Here is a 15,569-nt window from a genome sequence, read left to right on the forward strand (position 1 = left end):
GCACTGGGTTGTATTTAACCCAGCATTTTTTAGAGTGTGACATTCGCAATAACCCGGATATTTGTCCAAAAAAAAAAAGTATTTTTTCCAGAGAAGAAAGTCAGTCACATTGGTTTGGAACAACACCAGAGTGAGTAAATCGTGACAGGGGTAATGTGTGGTTGTGTTGAGAAGAATTTAGATTCTAGTGTATATTCTTTAAATAGCCTACTGCAGTGGTATTTTTTTGTGGAGGCTGATATGTACAATCATTGAACCAATAACATATTTCAGCAGGTTTTCATATATTTGCTAATAATTATACTCATGTACACAAATGATATTCCCCTGATATACAGTAGGCCTATTAAAATAGTCTTGATAATCAATGCCGCGTCAATCTCACTAATCACTAATACAACACATCTGAATTATGCACATTAATGGGTAAATCAGTTAAAACATATGATTTAAAAAATCTAAATGAAAAAACACTCAAAGCCTTCCTTGCCTCTTCGGATGGACTGACATGGATTTGCTTTCTGGATTGTGTTGACAGTTGCTGTGACCCTAAAGATGATGAGCATTTTGGACAGTGGAGGGATGTACTGTATATGTTGATAGTGTCTGAGACAGTGCCCTCTACTGGCTAACTGTAGCTTTGCATTCTTACACTCAGCTTATATTGAGTCTGTATTTGAGGCTGTCCTATATTGTTTAACTTTTTATTATCTTATTGGCACACCCGTATGCGCATGATTCTTAAACACAAAACCAGGAAACAGCTCAGTTCAGAGAAACTATATGTGATCCATTGTTGGGCATTAAAATGGCAGAATCCAGTATTTCTTTGGCTCAGGATCAGTTTGTCTGTCCAGTCTGTCTGGATCTACTGAAGGATCCAGTGACAATTCCCTGTGGACACAGTTACTGTATGAGCTGTATTACAGGCTGCTGGGATCAGGATGATCAGAAGGGAGTCTACAGCTGCCCTCAGTACAGACAGACCTTCACTACAAGACCTGTTTTAGGTAAAAACACCATGATGGCTGAAGTGGTGGAGAAAATCAAGAAGACAAAACTCCAAGCTGCTCGTCTTTCTCAATGTTTGGAATCTGGAAATGTGGAGTGTGACATCTGTACTGGGGACAAAAACAAAGCCATCAAGTCTTGTCTGACGTGTCTAGAATCTTTTTGTCAAAATCATTTTAAACGGGATGAAGAATTTTACTCAGGAAAGCGACATAAAGAGATGGATGCCACTGGACGACTGCAGGAGATGATCTGCCCTCTACATGATAAACGGTACCGCCGGAAATTTTTTGTCGTACTGACCAGCACTGTGTATGTTATTTGTGTACAATGGATGTGCACAAAAACCACAAGACTGTATCTGCTGTAGCTGAGTGGACAGAGAAACAGGAACTAGAAGACACTGCTAGTACTTGTACTAAATAAAAATATTTATGATTCCATAACAGCTACATAGTCAAAGATGACCGAGTAGTTCTTTATAATGATAATACTATTATGTAATCATTTAGTATATCACCATATTTGTTTTACTTTGTAAATATTCATTTCGTAGCAGTCTCATACATAGGGACAGCTGTAATTAGCTGTCATCTGAAGAGCATATGACAAATGGACTTTGAACGTGTTTGTTATTTCTACAGAGACAGTTGGAAGAAACCCAGAGAAAACTCCGCCAAAAAATCGAGAAAAGAAAGGAGGAGATTCAGAGGCTGAGAAAGTCTGTAGAGTCTCACAAGGTGAGTTTTGAGCAGAAAAACAGCTGCTGGCTGCTGAAGAGCTGTTTCAGACTCAGTTTGGACTCTCCTCCAGTCAGTCAGTGAGGAGCCAGTGCTGGAGCTCTTTCAGTCCCACTGAAGCCCGCTGTGGGGAACAGGCTGTGTGAGGTAGCAGTAAGAGCTGAGTGAATGGACCGATTCTAATGCTTCTCTCTCTGTGTCCTAACAGCGCTCTGCACAGGCAGCAGTGGAGGACAGTGAGAGGATCTTTACTGAGCTGATCCGCTCCATTGAGAGAAGCTGCTCCGAGGTGACACAGCTGATCAGAGATCAGGAAAATGCTGCAGTGAGTCGAGCTGAAGGACAACTGGAGCACCTGGAGCAGGAGATTGAAGATCTGAGGAGGAGAGACGCTGAGCTGGAACAACTTTCACACACAGACAATCACATCCATTTCCTCCAGGTAACAGAGATCTGACAAACAGGACAGTGGTCTTCAGGAAGGGAAGAGCATGTTGTACAAAGATTGTTTCTGTCAAATGTTTCTGTCTTTAGCTGGTGTTTTGTGTCTTTGTGTCTGTGTAGAGTTTCCAGTCTCTCTCTATTCCTCCTGGATCCACAGACTCACCCAGCATCACTCTCAGTTCTTGTCTCTCTTTTGATGATGTTGAAAAATCCATGATTCAAATGAGAGAGAAACTGGAGCATTTCTGCAGAGAGGAGATAAAAAGGTTATCTAGTAAAGGTAAAACAATGACTCTTTCTTTTATAAGAGAAGTGTGTCATTCATCATATAACACTGTGTAGAAGTACAAAGCATATCGGAATCTGACATGGTTTTGATTTAGTTTCCCTGAATTACAATAAATCATAGTAAATCATTGGTTTCCATAGTAACAGATATTATGAACAGTCCTACCCCTGCGCCCAAAACCAGGAAGGAGTTTTTACAATGTAAGTCTCAAAGAAACACACACCAAGTCTGTGAACACAGAACTAGAGCCAATAATGAGTCATGAATTACTCTACGACTTCTTAGTAAAAGAATTTGAGGAATACAATCAAACAATTAAATGCAATTCTATTGTGCAACTAAAGAACAAAGAGACTCTGACAATTCATGTAGAAACAGTTTTATGATGTCAATTACAGTGAGTCACGTCACTTGATATCAAAAGTATTGGCTCTCTGTTACCTTCACTTTAACCGTGTTACTGTCTATAAAAAGTTTTAATGAGTGAAGTTTAGATTTCTTGATTTACATGTGTATTATATGCTCTGTCTCTATTAGATTCACGTCAGCTCAATGTGAATTTAAACACAGTGAACAAACTTCTCTGTTTGTCTGAGGGGAACAGAGTGATTACGTACACTAATAAAGTCCAGCCGTATCCTGATCATCCAGACAGATTTGATCACTGGTCACAGGTGTTGTGTAGAGAGAGTGTGTGTGGACGCTGTTACTGGGAGGTTGAGTGGAGTGGGCGGGTGGATATATCAGTGTCATATAAGAGCATCAGAAGGAAGGGGAGTGGTTTTGAGTGTGGATTTGGGTTAAATGATCAGTCCTGGAGATTGTTCTGCTCTAAATCCTGTTACTCATTCTGTCACAATAGCATAAAGACTGATCTCCCTGTGGTCTCCAGCTCCTGTAGAGTAGGAGTGTATGTGGATCACAGTGCAGGAACTCTGTCCTTCTACAGAGTCTCTGACACAATGACCCTCATTCACAGAGTCCACACCACATTCACTCAGCCTCTCTATGCTGGGTTTAATTTCAATTCACTATCTGTATTCTTTTCCAGAACAGAATCAAAGGTTAAACTGTGTGATCTAAAAATATAGATGATTCAAGTGATTCAGCAAATAAAATTGCATATTAGAAGTTTGAGCTCCAAAATAAATCAGCAACTGTAAGACGTTCTGAAGTCTGCTGAACTCTGTGGAAATAACACATGCCAGATTTCTGAATAAAAAAATAATGATTGTAGAGAACTTAATGTATGAATATGGAAGAGTCATCAATGACAGTAATAGTCCAAACAATATTAATAATATACTGTCTTCACAAGATTGATGAAATTTCTACTTTAGCACATTCAGTGATTAATTACTATATGTGTTGTATTTCAGTAAAATGTAGTCCTTGATTTATTTTCAAAAGGGCAAGACAAATATACAATCATTTTCTCTGAGATTTCGTATGTAAGAGCAATCTATGTAAATTTAGTTTATTGTGTTAATTTTATCTATACAATTTCTGTAAATTTTGCAGCAGGTTTTGAAAGAGGTTTTTTGTAATCTACAGCAAACTAGCACTTAGTCTACTCTGTTGACCAATATCAACAGGTATGAATACTACACCAAGCAATACAGTATAAATAAATGTATAATGATTTCTCCAGCAGATATTTTACTTGACCAGCTTTTAAAAGTTCCCTGCATGTTGTGTATTTTCACATTGTGTGTGTTTTTCTCCTGATGTATTGTGTTTTACCACAGGAATCACTCTGTAATGCTGGGTACTGTTCGCTCAATAAACATTACTGCAAGGGCAACTCTCTTAAGTCTCTCATTCTTGTCTATACTGCCAATATTATTTGAATCTGGAGCATGAAGAATACTCACATTTAATTCTCATGTAGGCATATGACATTTGAACTTAAAGGGATAGTTCACCCAATAATCTGTCATCATTTACTCACCCTCCACTTGTTCAAAACATGCATGAGTTCCTTTGTTCTGTTTAAGACAAAAGATGATATTTTGAAGAATGTTGGTAACCAAACAGAAGCCACTAGACATCTGCAGTATTTTTTCCATACTATGGAAATCAATGGGTACTGTCAACTGTCCCAACAATGATACTAACATTTACAAAAATGTGGAAAACGTTTATTCTGTGTTCCGTGGATTCCTGGATTCAATGAATCTGTCGAACCAGATCAATGTCCCCACCAATTCTGAAACAATTGGAATTGACAGACAATTCTGGAAAATTATGCGATTTTAAAATATGTCTAAAACATTTAGTTCCCCCAATCCAGAAGAATGTTGTTACATCCTTCACTCAGCATCTCCAAAATCAATACATTTCTTTGACTGTTATTGTTCATCCTGTCCGCTAGGTGGCAGAGTTGCTACTTTAATATAAACCGATATAAACTGAGCAACTGGAGCGTTTTGTTGATAAATGGCCAATAAACTTGTTGTTCAGCCGTGTGTCACGATTACATAGTGCTAGTGAAGATTAGGACTGTTATTGTCGAAATAAATACTGAATGATTTTCTGATTCTGGTGTTTTGCTCGGCTGGAACGTTTCAAAGGATAGGCCTGGAAACACAAGCACGAGCTTCTGCAGCGTGCCCGTTTCTATAGCAACGCATAACACACTTGCGCGAGCAAGTCATGGTTCGCAGTAAGTGCTTTATTCCTAATATACAGAGACAATTTTAATTTATTCATATAATAAAACAGTTATTGTATTATATGCCTCTTTAAATAAATTATTCTTCACAAATAATTTTTTTGCGGTTTTGCTGTTGGTAAACTAATCCTCTCTTTCCCTGCTTTCTGATCAGTCAGTGAGGATCTGATCCGCCGCGGAGCAGAACACAATAATGGGGAGATCTTTTCCCTGGAGGAGGTTTCCCTCCATCAGCAGGACATCGAGAGGATCGAGCATATCGACAAATGGTGCAGAGACCTCAAAATCCTCTACTTACAGAACAACCTCATCCCAAAGATAGGTAACGTTAAAGCAAACATTCCTGTACATATTAGTGGGAACACAACTAAACGCATGGCTATTCATATGCTTTTAACTTTATGCAGAAAATGTGGGCAGACTAAAGAAGCTGGAGTATCTAAATCTGGCACTGAACAACACAGAAGTCATCGAGAATTTAGAAGGTAACTTTCATAAATATATAGATAGATAGATAGATAGTTAATTTGGTAAGTTTCAGCAATTTTGTGGATTTTTTGTGCATTAGTTTTTTAAAAATATGTCTATGTTTTTTAGTAATTTGTGTTTATGTTTTTTGTTATTTTGTTTTGTTAATAAATGTTATTTTAGTACATCAAGTTAAATGAAAATGAGAGCTGTTTCCTTGGCAAGTTTTTTTTTGTGTAATTTTATTTAAGTTAACATTTATTTTATGTCAGGTAATAAAAATGTTTTTATACGATTTTAACTATAATGACCCTACTGTCAGAACGAGGAGACGCAGGAGTAAATCAACTTTACAAACTTTAATGAACAGGATAACACACAGAGATGGCATTTAACACAGGAAGCTAGACACAGGAAACACTGGGCTTATAAACACAGGGAACGTAATCAGGGAGAACTGAAACAGGTGGAGTAATTCATCAACAACCATGGAAACTAATGGGGGAACACCTGAAATCAAAGAACACAAATCAACAAGAGGGAAACTGGGTCATGGGGAGCACATGGGGAGCAAAACACAAGACATGGAACACAACACAGGGGCAGTCCAAGGGTGTGACACCTACTCAGAAATATATATATTTTTTCTGAACCATTTAATTAACTTTTAACCAACTGGTCCCAACATTGTTTTTAGCGATTGTGCAGTTCTCCTCAAATTCACATGAGTGTCCTAGCAGAGCAACCACAAGTGTAGTTTATCATATGAATTATGTACATGATTCAATTCTGACAACCAGAAAATGTTCAAATGCTTAATTTTAACAGTATATGTGTTCATCATTTGAAAATTAGCAGCTCTCTTTTTGTGAAATGTTTTGCTTGAAAAGTGTGGTGTAATATAGGTATTTTGTTAAACATACTGTATTACAGCTCTAACCAGGCTTGATTTTTGTGTCAATCAGTTCACGTGTATGCATGTAACTGTAATATATGTGTGTATTTGTGTGTAGGCTGTGAGAGCTTACAGAAACTAGACCTGACGGTGAATTTTGTGGGTAAGCTGAGCAGTGTGGAGTCTCTGAAGCAGAACGTTCTTCTCAGAGAGCTCTACCTGGTGGGAAACCCTTGTACTGAATTTCACGGATACAGACAGTATGTGGTGGCATGTCTGCCTCAACTACAGGTATTGCACTGAGACAGACATATACAGAGACATTTTTAGCCTTGCGCTATTTATGAACGACTGTCTTTTGTGCTTTGCAGCGGTTGGATGGGAAAGAAATCAGGCGAGGTGAGCGTATTCAGGCCCTGCAGGAACTGGATGCAGTGAGGAGACATGTTTTAGAGCAGGAGGCGGAGTATTTAGAGAAAAGAGAGGAACAAAAAAGAAGTGGTTTGAAAGCGACAACAGAAAAGCAGGAGGATCCTCAAATAAACCAGTGAGTGTCTATAAGGTAGCTGAAGTTTGAATAACTGAATTAGGAGAGTTAAAAGACAATTCGGGTTGTATTAGATAAACTTTAACAGACTGTACCCTGAAATTGACCTTTTTAGAAATTAAAGTAAACTTATTGAAGTCTGTATAATTCACACAGTAGAAAGTACACACAGGTTTTATACTGATTCACCCTAAAACTCTCTTTTGAAAAGCTTATTGAAGGTTCTTGAAAAGCTACATTCACAGAAAATTCCTCATAATATAATTGATTTTGAAGAAATTTCTTTGAATATGAACATACTATGGTGTTTTGCGTAAAAAAGAGAGTTGTCTGCTTTGAGCCAGAACTGTGATTTTTTTTTTTCCTTTGATGAGCCTTAACCGTGATGATTATTTCACACAGACTGCTCTCTGAAAACCAAAACGGGACCCATCAGAATCCAGAATCAAGCTCCAAGGCCCACACCGAGGATAAAGAGAAGGAATTCTGGGAAAAGCCATGCCCATTCACAACAGAATCCAGACTAGAGGCCCATCGCCATCTGGAGGACAAGAGAAGGGCCAAAGAGAAAGAGAGGCACTTGCTTACTAAGAAAAAAAGGACTGAAATCACTGTAATGGTATCTATATCTAAATATCACTGTGATGCCCATTTCTCAATCTTTACATTTCTATGAGATAAAGAAGAGAAAAACATTAAGCTTTTGCATGTTTTTCCTGTAAACAATGTTTCTTACTGCAGTCAATTCTGTGTTTCTACAGAGAGAAGCCTAAAACCAAAACCCCTAGAACTCTGATTACTGCAGATGGACGAGTGCTGAACATCAACGAGCCCAAGTACACACACAAAAACACACAAACACACTACTCATGTGTAGCCAAATGTCAGTCCGGTCCAATTTGCAGATTATTCTAGCCAAGGACTGTCCTACTTAGACAGGAAGAACTCAGCTTACAGAAAGCAGCCAAACACATTTTCTTTTGCTTGCTGCTTATTTTCTCAAACAAATTCACAAATTCTAAGGCACAATTCAATACCTTATGAACATGATTTTGTGTTGTGGTGGACAGACCCTGAACATGATTTTGTGTTGTGGTGGACAGACCCTGGCTACAATAAATTGTGTTGCAGTCAGTCAGACTGAAGCCAGCTCTCACCATTTTAAAGTGACAAGCCCAGAATCCACAGTCCAAAAGGAAAAATGGAAAACTGCATATACCCAAAATGCATATGTCCAAAAACATGCATGAGGTCAAAATTCAATGAGGCAAAGCAAACAAATGGACTTATCAAAAAAAAAAAAAAGGAAAAACGCTGTCACTGGAGCAGTACTCTAAGGTACAAAAATTAAAAGGTATATCTCTGTACCCCATTTATCCCTAAATGGTACATCTTCGTACATTTAAGGTACATATTAGCTTACTTAAAGAATACATGTTAGTACCTAAAGTGTACATATTCGTACCTTTTTTCCTGAGAGTGTGGGCAGAATAATGTGCAAAGTGGACCAGAATTTATGCCAACAGTCAAAAGTCTGGCTAGATGAGACTAGGGCTAGCAAGACAGCCATAAAAGCACAAGTGATAACTTGAATCTATTTATAGTGAGAAACAGGAAATCAACAACAGGTAAGATGGCTAAACTAGGTCACAGGAGAGATACAGTATATATCATACATCAACAGTGCCTCACTCCAACCAGAGATACACATGAGCTCATACACATACTCAAACACTATAGTACCAGCTTGAGTTTTAGAAATATTTATTTCATTTGATCTCTACCTCCAAGATTGGACTTCAGTCTCACTGAGGATGAGAACAACTGCATGCGTTTGGAAATACATGTTTACAGGTACAGACACACTCACTCACTCCAGCTGGCTCTTGTCCTGCACAACAATTGGCACAAAATGATTAAGTCATGATTTAGCAGTATACTTTCTTTTTTTCTTTGAGTAAACTTTGTGTGTATTTGTCATTTAGTAACTTTTCTCCTAACAGCATCCACTCTCACATTGGTCTCTTCTGTGCCATAGGCATATGGACACCTCACTGCTGGATATGGATGTTCAGCCAACATACGTGAGAGTGACCGTCAAAGGAAAGGTATACTATATATCTCTCTGTCTCTCTCTTTCCATCTCTCTCTCTCATCTGATGAGTTTGACCTTTAAAGCTGATTACCCAGCAGTAAATCTACACTCTTTATTCTGCCTCATTTCCTCACAAATCTGCCGCAGACCAGCACAAAAGGTTCTCACCTCACCACACCACAGATGTTGGTGCGTGTGTGTGTGTGTGAGACTGATCTCGTGATGACTGGTGATACTGTAGATCACTTTTACAGTGGCAAGTGCTTGGAACCCGACATTAATAAAAGTGTGTGTGTGTGCGCGCGCAGGTGTTCCAGCTGGTTTTGCCTGCAGAAGTGAAACCTGACAGCAGCACAGCACAGAGATCCCAAACCACCAGCCACCTGCTCCTCATCCTGCCTCTGGTACAGCTCACAACACCTGAAACACACTTTTCAAACACCCTCTTGATGTCTTTGAACATAGTTTCCATCCCAGTTTGTGCAGTATGAACATCAACGAGAGAAATCTTACCAAATATAATATCTGTTAAAATCATTCCCTTCAATATAATCCCAGAACTGTGCCATAATGTAGTTAACTGATGTGAAGTACTTTTTGAAAGTTGATGTGCCCTGCAGTCTGACATGCTGTGCTTCACCTAAAACTATTTTAAGAAGCATTTTCTTTTTTTTTTTTATGTATTGGCTTTTGGGATCTGATATTAATAATGCTACAAGGAAACTTGTACATGAAAAAAATATTGTACAAGTTTATTGAAGTCAAAAATATGATTGAAAATTATGCTAAATGTGAAAGAAATTGTGGGGTGTCACAGGTGCACTGCTGAGCGGACTGAGGAGCAAGGAACAGAGAGAGACGAGGAGTACATCAATCCAAATGGGTTTAATTCTTACAAAGGAACACTCACACAATCCATGTAGACATAGACATGACCTGAACAATACCGGACGCTGAACTCAAGACAGGGAACACTATTTAAACACTTGACAGGATGAGGAGGGGACGAGACACACCTGGGATCAATAGACATCTGACATGGGGATTTACAACACTTAAAATTTATTTTACATTTATGTATGCTACTGTTCAAAAGTTTGAGGTCGGTAAGATTTTTTATTGATTTTTAAAGTAAAAAATACAGTAAAATAGTAATACTGTGAAATATTATTATAACTGCTTTCTGTTTTAATATATTTTAAATTTTAATATACTTAATTTATGTAATTTGTTATTTCATTTATTGAATTAACTATTCAATTCAAGTTTATTTGTATAGCGCTTTTCACGATACAAATCGTTGCAAAGGAACTTTACAGCAAATTAAGTTTCTACAATATTTAGTGGTAGCTTACTCTAGCCACTGCATTTTGGACTACCTGTAGCTTGTTTATACTAGTAACCTGTAACTAGTTTATTTCTGTGATGGCAAAGCTACATTTTCAGCAGTGATTACTCCAGTCTTCAGTGTCACATAATCCTTCAGAAATCATTCTAATATGCTGATTTGGTGCACAATATTTTTTATTATCACTGTTAAAAATAGTTTTGCTGCTTAATATTTTTGTGGGAACCTTGATATATTTTTCCATGATTCTGAATATAAATTTTAAAAGAATAGCAATTATTTGAAATAGAAATCTTTTGCAACATTAGAAACGTCTTCACTGTCACTTTCAATTGAATGCATCCTTGCTGAATAGAAGTATACATTTCTTAAAAATAAACAACAACAACAACATATAAATAAAGGAAATATCTTACTGACTCCAAACTTTTGATTTTTTTTGAATTAGCAATTTTTAACCTAAAATCTTGCTGTTTAAAAAAAATTGTTCATAGAAGCCAATTGCCAAGTGTAGTGAAACTGGAATGGGAACCTAACAAACTGTTGTATTAACATGCTGGCTAACAGCTTTCAGAAAGTGTAGTTGAATGATCAGTTAATTTGCAAGTTTTTTTTAAGGATAACTTTTTGCATACATATCTAGACTGTATAAAACCTCTCCTTAAAACCCATTCTGGTATATTTGTGTTTTGTTCTAGGCACATGGAGAGATAAAACCAAAGAAACCCATTGCCAGGCCGACCAGTGTCACCAGTAAGCACAATATCAAGAAAGGGACCAGGTAATTCAGTTGCAGTTCAGCTGCTATGTCTATGTGAACGTGTGTGTTCCTGTCTTAATAGTGTGATCGTGGTTGTGATACCACACCAGACCACAAAAAAGTGGCCTTTAATAAATGACTAAATTGCAATATGTACACACATACACGCTTATCTGCTTTATAATTGATCTCTCATTTTAGACCTTTCTCCCTTTCTCTCATTTACTCTCTGCAGTTTACAGCGGGAGGTCTTGTGCGGTCACTTTCACACTGAACCATATCCCTTGTGTGTGTAGAGGCACCTCTAACGGGTCTTAATGCATGTTTGCATTAACCCGTGTGACTCTGGAATTAGTTTGTTGACTCTAAGGATTTATTCCATTGTGCGACTGTGTGTCTGTGTGAGTCCTTCAGTCGGTTTATCAGCATAGTAAGTGAACACTGGGGTATAACATTAAAGACCTAATAAAAATGCAAATAAGATGCAAATAAACCAGTTACTGTCATTCCGCTCACAAACACACACTCTTCTGCCCTGACTTCATCCTGATGGATGACATCATCTCAACCTGATTACTCGCTGGGAGGTCAGATGCTCTTGCTTTTATACACACGCACGCACGCTTGTGTTATTATTTACTGAGACCCTGAGGTCACACACACACTCTAACGCACCTGTGTTTGTGTACCTGCCCCTGAGGAAATCATTGCACTTTCTGTAAATCATCTGTGTGTGTGATAATGTACCCGCTGAGGCACTGATTGGCTCGGAAAGTACAATATAATTGCACGCTATCAGTAATTCAAAGTCCAATCAGGTTTCAGCTACCGCTCTAATTAAATTTATAGTGATTCATTCTTAAAGCATGAGAGAGATGGAAGCGGAGATAAAAAGAGTGACTCTAATACTGTACTATAAATATATGCTATGTATTATTAGTGTTATTGTGTAGTCAAAGAGTTCACCAGAGATCGTTAGATTACTGTCCTAGCAAAAATAAAGCCCTGCTGTACGTTGAAGTCACAAGCCTTTCAGTTTGAGTCTACAGGATGTCAGGGCTGATTTATCTGCTATCATGATGGGTGGGGCTGGCCATCATACTGGGATTTGTGTTTCTATGTAAGAGGCAGAAAGCTGCAGCACCCACAGCACTGTTCTATTGGGGAGGCCTGCGGTACAACATGATGATGGTGGAGAGCAGTAGTGAATTAATGGACATTTATCAGCTTACCTCACTGCTTAGTGCTTGTCAAGTAATGAACAAACATGGTTTCCGTTCGCTTCTACTTTCTTAATCTGCACAGAGAATCCACAATGATCCATTAAATGAATTAATTAAGGACTTTAAGCAAACAGCTGCTGATGGAACGACAATGGCGTTCTGCAAAAAAAAAAAAAAAGGTTCTAGTGTGCATACGTGATTATCTACTACTTTGTGATGTTGTACTGTAATGTCTACTACAGAATAGCTTATTTAGGTAACAGATTAGGTAACATTGTTTTATGGTGTGAGGTTGGATCACAGTAAGTGATCATTAAATGCCAAATCAACCCTTTTCTTGTCTTCTTAAATGACTTTTTTGTAACTTTGATAATCCTCTCTTGCTTAGTGATTGCATTCTATGGCAGTTAACAGTTTACTTCCAGTCACCGTTGCTGTTCCATCAGCATCTGTTTCTTGAAGTCTCTGTTACTTCCAGGACAGCTTAGTGCAGTTACACATTTGAGGTTAAATGTCTAGTTCAGTGGTTCTTAACCTCGCACTGTACTCCCACTGTCCAACACAATATTCAAAGGCCCCCTATATAATATTAACAGAACTATAGCTAAGATATTCACACTAATATTATTATGAAAAGAAACTTGTAGTGTTGATATAGGTAAATTAACCACAATTCATTTTGTGAGCCCTGTTTGTTTTTATAGTGTGGACAAAAAATTGTGTTTGGTTACCAACATTCTTCAAAATATCTTCTTTTGTGTTCCTCAGAATAAAGAAAGTCATATGAGTCTGTTAAGTTAAAGATTATGAAAAACTTTTTTCTTCATAATAAGGTACACAGATGAATCATGCACAGTAAGAACTATTCAGAAAGTGAATAGGGTCAAATGTGTCTTATAGTGTGCGTCTTTGTGGTGGATGTGATTTAGCAAAGAGCAGGTGGGAGAAACCGACTTTGATTTTGCAGAGATTGTGCTGACTGAACAGTTAGACTGGAGTTATAGACTAATAAATTCTTAAAATTCAACAAAACAGCAATCTCAGTCAGATCTGTCTCTCTGCAGGGAAGCGCAAGGGCGTGAATTATTGGAGGTGGATCCAGGTCTGACTGGGAGTCTGGCCAACATTGTTCCCAAAGGAATGGAGTCTTCCCACAAGCCCCTGCAGCTCTCGCAGCCTCACCAGTGCTGTGTTGTCGAGGAGAGGCCTGTGTCAAAGGACTTCGTGGACGATCCAGAAGTGCCTCCACTTATGTGAGCGAGACAGAGAGAGAGAATATGCTATGATATGACACAGCAAGAGAGCATAAGCGTAATCACACACTCTGCTGAGCTTGTGGAAGTGTGTGTGTGATGAAATAATGTGAGATATATTTAGTTCTCTTCATTTGACATATAGTTAAGCAGATGAGTAATTGTCAGTCTCATTAAAGCTGGCTGAATATTTCACTGCTACATATCCTTCACTTTCAGTGTGTTCTCTCTCTCTATCACATGCACACACACACACAGATACTCATTTATTGACGTACAGTTGTGTCTGTCTGATATAAAGGAGGAGGTGTCTCTAATGCTGTGTCTACACCAGATGCGGGCATCATGTCGGGACAAAACTAAATTGCTCCAATTATAATCAATGAAGCTGTCCGCAATGGAAATGCCTGTTTTGTTTTGCTTTATTCAGTTGATAGACACGCTTTCTATTTTTAATTTGCATGTCTTATTTTCTTACAAATTAAATTAAATTAAATTTATTCTACAAATTATTTTCTCCATCCATCTGAAATGATTTTATTCATGAATATAATGTGTAAAATGTATTGCTATATATGTACTATGGTTCCATCAAAACCAGCTTGTGATGTTTCTGGCCTCTGACCTACTATTTTAAATGACCATTTGTTTGTAGTAGTCAGCAATAAAATTATGTCTAAAATTATTTTGCCTTTCTAAAACAATCAAAGTCATACAAAGTCACCTTTATTTCTATAGCGCTTTATGCAATACAGATTGTTTCAAAGCAGCATCACAGTGATATTAAGATGCAAAAAAATCAAAGGTTTTAATGCTTCTTCAAATATAAGACAAATTCAAATTTTGCTGTAAAGCAACTCTAAAAAAATATAGTGTCATTATCATATAGTTCTATTATATTCTATTAGGGTTCAATTGTAAAGTTAATCAATTTCAATTCAGCTATAAGCAGCTCAACGGAAGGCAACACTGTCAGTTAAATGTTGATTCAATTCAGTTCAATAAGGTGTCGATGTTGCAAAATTCATTAATTATGAAACAAAATTGATTCAGCTATAAAGCAGCTCAACAAAATACAATAGTGTGATGTGATCATCCAGCTCATTTCAGTTCACAGAACTTTTTTTACCAATGAATTTAATTTGGAAATTAAACTGCCAATGCTGATTGTGTCTTTAGTTAGTAAGCATTCTGAGGTGACAAACAGCTTCAATGCCACTGTAGTCAGCCTTACATGTATTGTCACCTGCTGGTGGATGGCATAACTACATCATTTTGAGTCCAAAAAAAGATCCTGCACCTGCCAAGCAACTGCCATTGAGATATTTCTCCAGATATTACATAAACTTACAATAGTCTTTGGGTCAACGATGTTTTTTTTTTTTTTTTTTTATAATATAATTTATTACTACATTTTAGTATTAAATGTATTAGATGCTTTTACATTGTTACAAAAACTTTCAATTTCAAATAAATGCAGTTCTTTTGAACTTTCTATTTATCAAAGAATCCTGAGATGTTTCTTATAATCATATTTGAATTATGTCTGAAGTATCATGTGACGCTGAAGACTGGAGTAATGGCTGCTGAAAATTCGGCTTTGCCATCAAAGAAATAAATTGAATTTTAAAATGTATTAAAACAGAAAACAGATATTTTAAATTGTAATAATATTTCACAATAGGGGAGAGCGGGTGAGTTGAGCCTGTTTTTACTTATGGTGTGTTTAAAGTGAGCAGAATACAGTAATGGGTCCAAATTTAATATGTACATACATTTCAGGATGTGGTGTATCCTTGAGATAATCACTTTGGATCTAAAA

At 37.4% G+C, this 15,569-nt stretch overlaps 1 protein-coding gene and 1 pseudogene across 1 annotated transcript; both read left to right on the forward strand.

The window, feature by feature from the left end:
• The first annotated feature begins 808 nt into the window (after positions 1 to 808).
• Positions 809 to 3,759, forward strand: LOC107663338 (tripartite motif-containing protein 16-like protein; annotated as a pseudogene).
• Positions 3,760 to 6,178: 2,419 nt separating this feature from the next.
• Positions 6,179 to 14,101, forward strand: LOC107663334 (protein tilB homolog). The gene is made up of 10 exons (XM_016453541.1): positions 6,179 to 6,239; positions 6,640 to 6,812; positions 6,893 to 7,068; positions 7,471 to 7,644; positions 7,830 to 7,904; positions 8,860 to 8,922; positions 9,107 to 9,176; positions 9,472 to 9,567; positions 11,210 to 11,292; positions 13,559 to 14,101. The coding sequence occupies exons 1-10, from the start codon at positions 6,179 to 6,181 to the stop codon at positions 13,749 to 13,751; spliced, it is 1,164 nt and encodes a 387-aa protein (XP_016309027.1). The 3' UTR covers positions 13,752 to 14,101.
• Positions 14,102 to 15,569: the final 1,468 nt, after the last annotated feature.

The sequence above is a fragment of the Sinocyclocheilus anshuiensis genome, unplaced genomic scaffold (assembly GCF_001515605.1).
Source record: "Sinocyclocheilus anshuiensis isolate Anshui unplaced genomic scaffold, SAMN03320099.WGS_v1.1 scaffold2060, whole genome shotgun sequence".
NCBI classification, from domain to species: Eukaryota; Metazoa; Chordata; class Actinopteri; order Cypriniformes; family Cyprinidae; genus Sinocyclocheilus; species Sinocyclocheilus anshuiensis.